Source organism: Ranitomeya variabilis, chromosome 1, assembly GCF_051348905.1.
Source record: "Ranitomeya variabilis isolate aRanVar5 chromosome 1, aRanVar5.hap1, whole genome shotgun sequence".
NCBI classification, from domain to species: Eukaryota; Metazoa; Chordata; class Amphibia; order Anura; family Dendrobatidae; genus Ranitomeya; species Ranitomeya variabilis.
Window position 1 is genome coordinate 275,779,510 of NC_135232.1, and position 14,453 is coordinate 275,793,962.

General features: G+C 41.9%; 1 protein-coding gene across 2 annotated transcripts in view; it reads right to left on the reverse strand.

Moving 5' to 3' along the window:
• BICDL1 (BICD family like cargo adaptor 1) overlaps window positions 1-14,453 on the reverse strand; it is an 84,565-nt gene that overhangs the window by 4,440 nt on the left and 65,672 nt on the right. The window contains exons 6-10 of one of the 2 annotated variants that reach the window (XR_013223764.1): window positions 10,578-10,796; window positions 8,747-8,890; window positions 8,161-8,291; window positions 4,143-4,263; window positions 1,564-1,672 (exon numbers count right to left, since the gene is read on the reverse strand). Coding sequence is in view for 1 of the 2 variants with exons in the window: in XM_077294752.1 (XP_077150867.1) it covers window positions 4,143-4,263; window positions 8,161-8,291; window positions 8,747-8,890; window positions 10,578-10,796 (615 nt within the window). In the remaining variant the exon portion in view is untranslated. The remainder of the gene's footprint in view (window positions 1-1,563; window positions 1,673-4,142; window positions 4,264-8,160; window positions 8,292-8,746; window positions 8,891-10,577; window positions 10,797-14,453) is intronic. The other variant, XM_077294752.1, reaches the window with a different exon arrangement.

The window sequence follows — 14,453 nt, forward strand, 5'->3', positions numbered from 1 at the left end:
CAAGCCCCAACGGGACCCACGAACGTGGGAATAAGCACAATGTGAAAGCATCCTACAGCTTACATCATCTTTAAATGGATGTCATGCAAGCGCCTATGATTTCTCCATTGATGAAATTGCATAGCTAAGGGGTACAGCAGCTGGATCCCTGCCAATCAGTTGATCTGGGTGGTGATGGTGAGGGAATAATAACTTCCCAAAACTTGTTTTAGGAGTAAATTAACTGCCCCATATATTTTAGTTTAAAGGGAACCTATGCTATCCGCAAACTAGCATTTCAAGGCTGTGCATCTACCAGGAGACAATGCACATGTGCAGAGTGAGCGGTCAGGGTGTTGGGGCATACTTACAGCCGCCGCTCATAGTACTTTATTCCAAGCCAGGAGGAATAAAACTCATTTGATAAGCTAATGGTGTTAGGGGACATGACTTCTCCCCTTTAACCCTTCCTGCAAATACCTGGTATGGGGATAACCAGAGTTGTGAAATGATTGTTGTAACTTATTTTTCATTTTGGCCTTAGGCCACTTGGCAGAGCTGTGTCCCCTGAATTAGTATGGCACTACACTGGTCTCTATACAGCAATGTATTGCATTTTCCCCAAGCATACCTTTGTAATATGGCATTGAACTGAAATTGTATGTGTACAGTAGGGTCACACAGGGGAGCTGTCACCTCCAGAACTGCTACTTACCTGGAGATATAGTGATAATCTGACGGTGAATGGCGTAGAAGTCATGTCTGGCAGGCTTACTGGATCAGTAGCTATAGGGAGAAAGTGAAGTTATGTTTTTCTCTGTACCCGCTACTCCAGTAAGGCAGGCATACCTGTTAGTGTATGTGCACACGTTGCGGATTTTGCTGCGGATCCGCAGCGGTTTTCCCTGAGTTTATAGTACCATGTTAATCTATGGAAAACAAAATCTGCAGTGCACATGCTGCAGAAAAAATGCGCAGAAACGTAGCGTTGTTTATTCCGCAGCATGTCAATTCTTTGTGGGGATTCCGCAGCGGTTTTCACCTGCTCCATAATAGGAATCCACAGGTGTAAAACCGCATGTGAAATCCGCAAAAAAACGCGGTAAATCCGCAGTGCGGTTTACCTGCGGATTTACCAAAATCAGTCCGGAAAAATCCGCAGGACTTTCCGCAATGTGTGCACGTAGCCTTAGAAATGCGGATTAACCCTATGTTTGCAGGTAAGTAGTGTTTCTGGAAGTGACAGGTTCCCTTTAAGCTTTGTATGACCTGGAGCTTGCATGGAACCAAAATGCAGCCATGTGGATGAAACCTGTTGCAAAAACTACTGAGGATGAACATATAACTTGTTTTTGTTATCCGACATTTGGGGTATTTTACACTGTTACACTAATGTATTCTGATCTATCAGTTATGACACATGATAACTTATGGATGGGGTATGACTGGATGCAATGATCACATAATATAATAGCGTGGAACTATGAAATGCAAACACATAACCAACGCCTAAAAAATGCCTTTGGTGAGATTGATGATGGTTCAACACGATGGATAAGCCATTACAGCTATACAAAATCTCACCTCTAAGGCAGGAGGGGTGTATGATTAAAGTTGTCGATACAGGATCTGAGAAAGGCCATTAGATCAGAAACCAAAGGAGCCAAATAGTGAAAAGCCCTGAGGAAGCAAACTATAGCCAAGAAACGTAAAGATGTAATGCTTAGGAACCCATGCAAACAAATCCAATTAATTTATTGGGATTATGGGATTCAAACAAATGGCAAAATGTGTCTTCATTTAGGATCATGTGTATCCTACTAGTGCACTCCTGTAAACCTATAAAACAACAGGTTTGTATTTGCAAATAGCCATGGAGGTTTTGTTTTTTTTTTTAACCTTAGGCTGCTCTTTTATCCCGATCCACAAATCCACACTTCCTTTTCTCAGCTTAACTTTCCATGCTACCAGGGCTGGTTTCTGGCCCGAAATAAGCCTGGTCTGTTAACAGGATTATATCTAACCAGGAACTGGTGGCAGTTCTACCAGGCAGTTTCACTGGTGCTAGAGAAAGGGGCCATGGGCCGCATCTTCTCACTCCCCGTGCTTCCCTGGGCCCGTGTGGACAGAGGGTCTGTGTAAGACATAATAGTGACGTCAGGCCGGGTGGCAAGATGCGGGTTCATCACCTGGTGGTCCACCACCAGGAGCTGGAAGCATACACCCAGCTTCAGAGGCAACACTGCGCTTGACCGGAAGTTCAGAAGATGGCTTCAGGTCATGAACAGTATTCCTCTGAAATCGGCAAGCGTACACCTGGCTTCAGTGAGGCTGCTTAAATGAGCGACATGCATGACATAGATTTGCATGAGCGGCGATGACGCCGTTCGTGCAAATTATGTTATTGTGCAAACTGTTATCACGCCCACAGAGGCATGATAACATGGAAAGAGGGCTGGCTAGTCTGGAACAACTAATGCCCCATCAACTAGTCAAAGCCCTTATTAGCATAAAAGTGGAAGTTCTAAATGCATATTTAAAGTGTTTATTCAACTGCATTATGTTATACAGGGATGATTAGGGAGGAAGTTTAATCACACATCGTTGAATGCTGCGGGATTGGAGGGCATGGGGGAAAGGACAGGTTCCCTTTAATAATTTAGGATCCATTGCTTCTTACTGGACCCAAAATTTAACATGATTTAGAAGTCTTGGAGGGAAAATTAAGACTGTTGAGCATGAAGTTTTTTTTTTGCCTTGTACTCTTTGAAGAACACATGTCAGATTTGTGGAAGACACTCTTGCATCCAAATACATCCCAACCTTCTGAATATATACCTACTATATAAGATTTATCTGCGTTCTATACACCTGAATGGATCATCTGCAGAAATGTCTACAGCAGATCTGCCATGTGAATATACTATAGAGGGGCATTATGATTTGCGTTGCCGTGTTCTGCCGGCAAGCCCAGTCCTTCATGTCAAATGGTCTTTACTACTCTGCCTTTCTTCCACTAGGCCTCATGCGCCATCAAGATCTTGCAGGGCTCAGAAGTGAAGACCAGTAGCCATAGAGGATTGGACTGGAGATGGAACAGGGCAGTGGGAAGAGAATTGCTCCTCTCTTGAATATACCCTTATTTTCTTGTTCTACTACTTTTGGAAAACTATTACTTAAGAAATTCATAACACTGGTGTATGTTTCAGAAACCCTAGAAAGAACCTGAGTTGTAGAAATGGGTGAATGCGCCGAACGGATTGGTAAGACCCTGGTCCAAAGGCCACATCGGTATTCCGGGGGGGCTGGACAGGAGCCCTGAAAACCGCTTATTACCTGCCAGAAACCTCGGCGGTTCTCCTGATTACAAGTCTGGTGCAAAGTCATGATGCCACAATGATACCACAATGATACCAGCTTGTAGTAGACTGTTCTGAGTGCTCCGGTCCAGTGGCCACACACACCCCTCTACTCTGATGTAGAGCATCTTATCATTGCATATTCTACTACACAGTGCTGAAGGCTGCTATTTTTTTTTTTGACCAGTGCACTAAGCAGTTTATCATCAAGGCTAGAGATACATGATGGCTGAAAGCTGAGCCATAATATCATGGCCTTGGTGCGATTTGAAGTGTTTTCTATGGGGAAAAGTCACAATCCACCTTCCAGCTGTGACAAAAGTTCTTCCTTCGGCAGATTTATGATGGCCAAAAAGCCGACTTATGTATGTAGAAAATAAAATGACAATCTTAAGTTGTAGTTGCCATTCAGGGCCATCTTAATGCTTGAGCGAGCCCTGAGGTCCGTGCTGAATTGGACTGAACTTTCTTAGAGTAAAAAATGACCTAGCTCTGGAAACTAGCACGGTTGGCTTGGTGGCCACATTCGCCTCTTCAGCATGGAGTCTTAGCTTTGCAATATGGCTCCCAATTAAGACAAGCCACAAGTACACACGCTTGAGTTTGGATCTAAAAACCACATCCAAATACTGCAAGTGTGAATCTGTACATGAAAACTACAGGTTGTATTACCGTATTTCTTTGTTGGATTCTAAATCCGAAAAATCATGGTTAAATCTATTAGAAATGCATCATACAGTGAAGACACTCTGTTTGACATTGGTTTATTATAGAGCAATCTGCATATTGAAATAAAGCCCCTACCTGCCAAGCCTCCAGCTGCTGGGACAGATTTAGCTTTTGTTGAATGGCATCTAGTAGTTGTGTGTTTAGTGACATCAAATCAATTCTACATTTTGCCAACTCCATTTCCACTGCGGTTTTCCTTAATAAGAAGAAAAGCAAAGGCATGTCTATGTGAAACACCAACATTAAATGAGACGTACAGGATGAGAAATGCATGTCTGTGTTATTCTAGAAACAGCGCCACAGCTGGCCACAGGTTGTGTAGCATATTGCATTTTCTCTGAAATTAATGGGACTGAACTGCAATACTACATATAACCCATGAGCAGGCGTGGTACTGGTTTTGGAAGAAAGGAGTCATGTTTTTCTAATCCTGCACAAGCCTTTTAATTAAAAAACACATTACAGTTCTGTAAAATTTTTCTGCAAATTTGACAGTGAGATCTCTCTTTATGAACCCCATTAAAGTCAAATCTGAGACAATAATAAGTAAATATGGTACAAAAAAAAAAGATAACATTACATACTGTAAGCTAAAATTGGTAATATACAGTGGGGAAAATAAATATTTGATACACTGCTGATTTTACAAGTTTTCCCACCTACAAAAAATGGAGGTCTGTAATTTTTTTTATCGAAGGTAGACTTCAACTGTGAGAGATAGAATCTAAAAAATAAAAAACAGAAAATCACGTTTTATGAGTTTTACACAATTAATTTGCATTTGACTGCATGAAATAAGTTTCTCATCACCTACCAACCAGAAAGAATTCTGGCTCTTACAGACCTGTTAGTTTTTCTTTAAGAAACCCCCCTCCTACTCTGCACTCATTACCTGTATTAATTGCACCTGTTTGAACTCGTCACCTGTATAACAGATGACTGTCCACACACTCAATCATACTCCATCCTCTCCACCATGGTCAAGACCTAAGAGCAGTCCAAGGACACAATTGTAGACCTGCACAACACTGGGATGGCCTACAGGACAATAGGCAAGCAGCTTGGTGAGAAGGCAACAACTGTTGGCACAATTATTAGAAAGTGGAAGAAACACAAGATGACTGTCAATCTTCCTCGGTCTGGGGCTTCATGCAAGATCTTGCCTCGTGGGGTAAGGATGATTCTGAGAAAAGTCAGGAATCAACCCAGAACTACAGGTCCTTCTCAAAAAATTAGCATATAGTGTTAAATTTCATTATTTACCATAATGTAATGATTACAATTAAACTTTCATATATTATAGATTCATTATCCACCAACTGAAATTTGTCAGGTCTTTTATTGTTTTAATACTGATGATTTTGGCCTACAACTCCTGATAACCCAAAAAACCTGTCTCAATAAATTAGCATATCAAGAAAAGGTTCTCTAAACGACCTATTACCCTAATCTTCTGAATCAACTAATTAACTCTAAACACATGCAAAAGATACCTGAGGCTTTTAAAAACTCCCTGCCTGGTTCATTACTCAAAACCCCCATCATGGGTAAGACTAGCGACCTGACAGATGTCAAGAAGGCCATCATTGACACCCTCAAGCAAGAGGGTAAGACCCAGAAAGAAATTTCTCAACAAATAGGCTGTTCCCAGAGTGCTGTATCAAGGCACCTCAATGGTAAGTCTGATGGAAGGAAACAATGTGGCAGAAAACGCTGTACAACGAGAAGAGGTGACCGGACCCTGAGGAAGATTGTGGAGAAGGACCGATTCCAGACCTTGGGGAACCTGAGGAAGCAGTGGACTGAGTCTGGTGTGGAAACATCCAGAGCCACCGTGCACAGGCGTGTGCAGGAAATGGGCTACAGGTGCCGCATTCCCCAGGTAAAGCCACTTTTGAACCATAAACAGCGGCAGAAGCGCCTGACCTAGGCTACAGAGAAGCAGCACTGGACTGTTGCTAAGTGGTCCCAAGTACTTTTTTCTGATGAAAGCAAATTTTGCATGTCATTCGGAAATCAAGGTGCCAGAGTCTGGAGGAAGACTGGGGAGAAGGAAATGCCAAAATGCCTGAAGTCCAGTGTCAAGTACCCACAGTCAGTGATGGTGTGGGGTGCCATGTCAGCTGCTGGTGTTGGTCCACTGTGTTTCATCAAAGGCAGGGTCAATGCAGCTAGCTATCAGGAGATTTTGGAGCACTTCATGCTTCCATCGGCTGAAATGCTTTATGGAGATGAAGATTTCATTTTTCAGCACGACCTGGCACCTGCTCACAGTGCCAAAACCACTGGTAAATGGTTTACTGACCATGGTATTACTGTGCTCAATTGGCCTGCCAACTCTCCTGACCTGAACCCCATAGAGAATCTGTGGGATATTGTGAAGAGAAAGTTGAGAGACGCAAGACCCAACACTCTGGATGAGCTTAAGGCCGCTATTGAAGCATCCTGGGCCTCCATAACATCTCAGCAGTGTCACAGGCTGATTGCCTCCATGCCACGCCGCATTGAAGCAGTCATTTCTGCCAAAGGATTCCCGACCAAGTATTGAGTGCATAACTGAACATTATTATTTGATGGTTTTTTTGTTTGTTATTAAAAAACACTTTTATTTGATTGGACGGGTGAAATATGCTAATTTATTGAGACAGGTTTTTTGGGTTATCAGGAGTTGTATGCCAAAATCATCAGTATTAAAACAATAAAAGACCTGACAAATTTCAGTTGGTGGATAATGAATCTATAATATATGAAAGTTTAATTGTAATCATTACATTATGGTAAATAATGAAATTTAACACTATATGCTAATTTTTTGAGAAGGACCTGTACATGGAAGGACCTGGGTCAATAACCTGAAGAGAGCTGGGACCACAGTCTCAAAGATTACCATTTTAAGCCGTCATGGCTTAAAATCCTGCAGTACACACAAGGTCCCCCTGCTCACATCAGCACATGCCCAGGCCCGTTTGAAGCTCGCCAATGACCATCTAGATGATCTAGAGCAGTGTTTCCCAAACTCCAGTCCTCACGGACCCCACGGGTCATGTTTTCAGGATTTCCATAGTGTTGTACAGGTGAGACAATTCCTGATGCCTTGATGATACTTCCACTACTTGCGCAATACTAAGGAAATCCTGAAAACATGACCTGTGGGGTCCGTGAGGACTGGAGTTTGGGAAACACTTATCTAGAGAATGCATGTGGTCAGATGAGACCAAGATAGAGCTTTTTGGTATCAGCTGAAGCTGAATGTTGCCCAGCGACAGCCCCAAAATCTGAAAGCTCTGGAGAACATCTGTAAGGATGAGTGGGCTAAAATCCATACTGCAGTGGGTGCAAACTTGGTCAAGAACTACAGGAAACCTCTGACCTCTGTAATTGCAACCAAAGGTTTCTGTACAAAATATTAAGTTCTGTTTTTCTATTGTATGAAATACTTATTTCATGTAATAAAATGCTATTTAATTATTTAAAAATCATACAATGTGATTTTTTTTTTGTTTTTTATTTTTAGATTCTGTCTCTCACAGTTGAAGTGTACCTACGATAAATAAAAATTAGACCTCTCCACTCTTTGTGGGTTGGAAAACTTGCAAAATCATCAGTGTATCAAATACTTATTTTCCCATCGTGTAAAGGCTTCAGTGTTTATAGCAGCAGACTTGTTCACAGTTTATTATTTTTAGAGGTCGTTCAATACAGTGCACGGAAGTACAGTGCAAATGCAGAGACTGCAGCGATCATACTGCCTCTTCAACAGCCGATCAGCGGCAGTTCTGATAATCAGACCCCCACCAATGTAATATTGATGGCTTATCCTGAGGCTAAGCCATTCATTTTTTTTGAGGCTGGATAACCGCTTAATGCTTTTTAATTTGGACTGATATAATTATATATGTAGTAAAGGAATGCAACACTATTAGGAAATATATGTGCACCATGTTGCATGTATAATATTAATATATCAATTCTATAGTATTTCAATCAGCTGTTTAGGCCTCTAGAATAAGAGCTGCTTAATAACAAGCATCTACCAGTGAAAGGAAAATTCTAAACTAGGCTGATAATGTAAAAGTGCAGAAATTTGGATTACTTGGCTATAGCTTCATCTCGATCCTTTATCGCCTTTATTAGCCGTTCATGTGTATCATTATTTTGGGTAAGCTCCAGGAGGTGGTCTCGTTCTTCTTTCAGTGCAGTCATTTCCACACTCAATAAGGTGACCTGGCAGGGAACACTGTCGTTAGAGTCAGCAGGATAAATCATTTAGCAGATAGTCAAAGGCATTATACAACCTCTTTCATAAGTCTTCAATGCTTGTAATTGGTGAAAAATCCAAAATATAAAAAAAAATAAATAAGTCAGCAAGATCATGCTGCCCTCAAACTGGCTATACACATTACATGGCTGTATGCCAAATGATGCCATGGCCGACAGCTGACTCTCCCGGGCATGTCAAGCACTTCTGTGTTCTGTATGAGAAAGTCACTGACCGACATCTGTCGGTGGCTTCTCACCGGAAGAACAAAGGGATCAGCAGTCTGAAATGATATTCTATGTGCATTCAATGTTAATCGGCCTGCCTAAACAGACCAATAAATGACCTGAATCAGGCTGCATAAAAGGGGCATTAGTGACAGGTCCCACAATCACAATGAAAAATGTTTTCAATATGTTACCTGTTTATGAAGCCTTTGTAGTTCTTCAAAAGTTTGCTTCATGCGTATTTGTTCTCCCTGTAAGAGCTCCCTTAGAGCTTTTGAGTCTTCACTTGTCTGCTTGATCTGCTCCTCCAAACCATCATCTTCACATTTTCGTGAACTCTATGAAATTAAACCATGAAATTATGTATTATGACTTCTCTTTGTACTAAAGGATGTAATATGAATGTGTGTAATTGGTAACAATAGGGTTAATTTATTTAATAAGAATGCGGTCTAGGTTTCTGACAACTATATACAGACTGCTGTTTCAGAGTACTTACCCCTCATCAGTGCAGAGTAGTGCTGATAGAATAGGAAGCTCTTGACACAGCGTTGATTTTCTCCTATCTAAGTACTAATCATGCCCTAACCTGCTTAGCTTCCAAAATCAGGCTTGCTTAGGGTGGTGTGCTTGTAGGCTAAACACTGCTTTTCTAATATTGGATAACCTCTTTAACTGTTTCTGAACTATCCATAGACTATGATCGTCAGGGTCGTCCAAACTTTGCTCTGAACTGATGTTCTAAAACATCACTGCATGGTAAGCAGCTTGCAGGAGATTTTACAGCTGAGAGGGTGGAGAGGTGGCTGCCACACACAGCCAGACTCCACACAGAAAAGATAAACCTGGCATATTACAATGTTTACCTTCTCGATCTCTGCATACACAGTGCTGAACAAATCCTTGTGTATACAGATGGGGAAGTACTGGGAGTGCTACCTCCTCTGGACCTAGCAGTCATGTGCGCTGCGGGGAATCGCCGGTTTCAGACCCGTAAACAGAGGGTATGTATGGGTTATACATATCCCCTGACCAGTGGGGGAGGCCTCGCTCCGTACACTTGTTTGCTGTAGTTTTGATAAAATCACTGTTTATCAGCAGGTGAATATCACTAAAGGACTAATAAGTGCAAGATTGAGTATAAACCATTAACCTTTTTACGTGCTGCAAGGTGTGCATGTGACGTATGTGGACCAGGTTTACATGCTGGCTTGTGTTGTTGTTAAACCATTATTCCTAGCTCAGGGAGCAGTCAGATGGCCTTATAAATGGGATTCAGATCGGATCGCAATGCTCAGACTGGCCGGCGGCTTTCCTGACAGCTGTATAGAGATACATGAAGCTGTCAAGCTCTGATCAGGAGAGCTGCCGGCCAGTCCGAGCATTGCAATTCGATTTCCTTCCACTTTATATGGCCATTCATGCTGCTCGAACCTCAGGCAGCATGAATCAGCTGCACGATTCTGTATGTTTTACTCTGAAACGTTGCAGGATTTTAGAGAAAACATACTTGGAAAAGATGGCCGGGGACATGCCTCACTAATCAGCCGAGCCACAGTCACTGACCGGCTATTCCTCCTTGTAAAATAAGAATAACAGATACGCACCTCCTGGTAATGGCAGCGGTCCAGTTATTTCGGCGCCGGGTCTCGCTTCACATTGGTCTAACATGTGATCCCTGCAGCCAATCAGCAGCTGCTACGTTCTCACTTCTTACTTTTATCTGCTTTCATATGACAGAAGTGAGATGGCAGAAGCCTAATAGCCGTCACTGGCTGCATAACATAACAATGTCACACGAGCCCTGGGTGACCCCGCAACGACATTGCTAGAATGGCGCCAATGCGGTAGATGATTATTATTTTTATTTACAAAAGGGGGACTACTTCATGTCCAGATAGTGATCGTCTCTTTAACTATAATGCTCCTATGACTCTTACATGTAGTCATTTATTCACCTTGAGCAAAAATGATAATGTCACCACTCAAAACCAATCTTTAGTACATATATGATGGATGACGTACCGCGGCTTCACAAGTGTCCAGTATGCTTAATATAAGGCTCTTCAGTTCACTTAGGGCAGTGTGGAGGCTCCCAGCGGGCACGTCTTTGGCAGATGAGGTTTCAGAAGATTCATCCATGGAGGAGTCCGTGGACACAGCAGAATCTGCACTTTCATTTCCTCTAAGTTGGCAGCAAAGAGATCGAACCTGGCAATGTGCTTCCCAGAGCTGCAGCCTCAACTGGAAGGACAAACCAAAGCACGGCCTAAGGTAATGTACTAACTAGCAGCACAAGAACTGATGATATCAGTAATAGTCCATTATTGGTCGTGTAAAAGAGGTAAAGACACACATTCAGAATCTCCTGTGAGGCTTAGGGCAGTGCCGCACCGCCATCAGCCGAGTGATGGGGCGTTTTCTTGTTACATTTTTATGCTGTAAAAAAGTAGGACGTGAAATATATATTAGATTTCCATATAGTACTGTTGGCAGGTGTGGGAAAAATGCTGCAAAGTAAGAATGTTTTCAAAAATCGGAGAGTTAGACTGTGCTCCCACGATGAGCATCTGACGCTGCATATCTTCGCTGAATCAAAAACGCAGCGTCTTACAGTCCCAGCAAAGTGGATGGGATTTATAGAAATCTCCCTAGTCTATACTCAGTGTAAAATGACCTGCGGTGACTGCTTCCAAACCACAACATGTCAATATCTCCTGTGGCTACATTGAGTTTTCTCTGCAGATTTCCCCCATAGAATTGCATTAAAATCCACAGGTAAATATCACACGTGCCTTTCTAGTGCGTTTCTGCTGCAAAAACGCATGTGATCCGCAGAAGACCGCACCAATAACGTTTTATCAAAGCCAAATATCAGGAAGTATACGGTGAATATAGCTCTTAATGACAAAGTGTTGTATGCATGGGAATAAATTTGTTTGCAAAATGAATTTGGAGCTAATTGGGAAGCATGGTGGCTCAGTGGTTAGCACTGGGGTCCTGGGTTCAAATCTCATCAAGTCATCTGCAAGGAGTTTGTATTTTCTCCTCGTATTTGTCTGGATTTCATCTGAGTGCTGGCACTATTGTTCTGCTACCCAACTGCTATATTTTCATGCAGAGTCGCTTTGTTTTGTTTCCATGTCAAAAGTATGGCTTTTTGGCAGTATTTTTGCCATGAAAACCATTTCTGGATATACTTTTACGAACATTAGATGGGTCCCACTGGTTACTGCCAGTTCTGAGCTGATGGCACAGCTGGACTTCTGACTTTCAAAGGGAAGTAAGCATGATATGTCTTTCATCTGCTGCACTAAGTTTCCTTGGCTGACCACTGCATCTACGTCCTCAGGGTTGCTCAATATTTTTATTTTGCAACATTTATTTCCACACCTGCCTAAAACTTTTGCACAGCTATGTGTGTGTGTATTTATATATGTATAAATATTTTAGTTTTACAATTCTGGAGCAGAAGATATATAGTAAACCAGTCAGTGTCTGCTAACAGGACTACACAGAGGTCACTGAAAATAAGATAATATCACCCATCAAAAGAGAGGAGGTGGTGACAAAATTGGAATTATGCCCAATAATACATTTGTAGTTTGACTTTCCCATAACCCATTTCTGATCATGGACTGTTTTGAAGCCAACATTAGTCAGCTGCTATAGCACCAAAACACCTTGGCGGATTAAGTAACACTTACTCTATATAATTATTAGGGATTGGAGAAAGTAATATTTATTATTAGCAAGAGGCCCCACTATGCGCCAGGTCGAGAGTGGTCACTATCACTTTTTGGTAAAATCACGAGGGCACTGTCCTGTAAGAAAAGATTACGCACTAGGGATTTTCACTGACTTGTTCATTGTGATGGCAAACTTATTATCCAGATAAAACAAAATAATTAAACATTTTTTTACTGTCAGATATCTATGCCAAGAGAATTTTGGCTGTTGTGACATTTTTGTTTTAGGTCCCATGCACAAGACTGCACATAATGAAACTATTGCAGACAGCAGAGTTCCACATGGTGAAACCAAGTATTCCCCTAAAAGTACTAAAACAGGAACAAGAACACTAAACAAGGTATTATAATACAGGCTGTTGGATTTTATTCTATGCAAATTCTGAATAAATAATCTCCATAAACTACTGTATTACCCAGATCGCAAATACTGTCCTAACAGGCATGATAGTGAAAACAAACACGGTCTAAATGTTCTCCCATTCTGGATAAGTGGGACAAGGATCAAATAGACTGTGGGTCTGCTTTATTTATTGTCCTACCCCATTCCTTCCTGAACATCAGACATTCCTACTTCAAAATTGACTACTTACATTTCCAATCTGACAGCTGTATCGAAGAGGAGCTAGCTGAAGAACTGTAGTTGCAAAATTCATGCATCTATCTGGATAATACAGTATGTTAACGGGAATTTGTCACCAGGTTTTGCTATGTAATCTGAGAGCAGCATGGTGTAGGGGCAAAGACCCTTGTTCCAGAGATGTGTCACTTACTGGGCTGTGTGTTCTACTTTTATCAGATAATCTTCTGATAAATCAGTGTTTTATCAGGAGATTATCACTAGAGGACTTGTTGTCTCGTGCCATGTAGTCTTCCTGCTCCGTGTAACCCCAATAACCCCGCCCCCCACCACTGATTGGTAGTTTTCTGTGTACACTGTGCATAAGCAGAAAGCTGCCAATCCGTGCTGAGGGCGGAGTTATACAGAGCTCAACATTCAGAGAGCTACTAGATCTGCAGAGGATAAAACAGTGATTTTATCAGGACTGCAGTAACAAGTACAGTGATACACCTGTAGAATCAGGGTCTCTGTCCCTATATTCTGCTGCTCTCAGATAACATAGCTAAAATCTAGTGACCGAATCCCTTTAACAATTGAGTTCATCAACATTTGCCTTTTTCCCTACAGACAGGATCACATCTCTTTCAGAAGATTAATAATGAGTATATTAATATTAGTTCAGAAATATTTCTAGACCATGAGGTGTTGAACCAACATTTTTTTTTAATAATTGTAAGGCTAAGTGCACACGTTGCAGAATTTCCGCGGAAATTTCCGCAGCAATTCTGCAACTCCTGCCGTGGGTATATCGCATGTGGAATTGGCATGCATATTCCTAGCAATTTGCAAGCATAATTAGCTTGCAGAATGCTAGCATTTTCCAAGCGATCTGTAGCATCGCTTGGAAAACTGATTGACAGGTTGGTCACACTTGTCAAACATAGTGTTTGACAAGTGTGACCAAATTTTACTATTGATGCTGCTTATGCAGCATCAATAGTAAAAAGATATAATGTTAAAAATACTAAAAAAAAATTAAAAATGGTTATACTCACCTTCTGATGGCCCCCGATCTCCTCAGCGGTGCATGCGGCGGCTTCCGTTCCTATAGATGCTTTGTGTTCAGGACCTGCGATGACGTCACGGTCACGTGACCGCGACGTCATCGCAGGTCCTTCACACAAAGCAGCCATGGGAACGGAAGCGGCCGCGTGCACCGCTGAGAGGCGGGAAGACTCCGGGGCCATCAGAGGGTGAGTATATCACTATTTTTTATTTTAATTCTTTTATTTTTTACCAATTATATGGTGCCCAGTCCGTGGAGGAGAGACTCCTCTCCTCCACCCTGGGTACCAACCGCACATGATCTGCTTACTTCCCGCATGGTGGGCATAGCCACATGCGGGAAGTAAGCGGATCAATGCATTCCTAGGTGTGCGGAATCCCCGCGATTCCGCAAATTTAATGAACATGCTGCGTTTTTTTCTGGAAAGCGTTTCCGCTCAGGAAAACAACGGTGCACAAAAAATGCAGATTGCATTCTATTAAATAGGATGCTTAATGTGAGCATTTTTTTTTGCGGTTTTATAG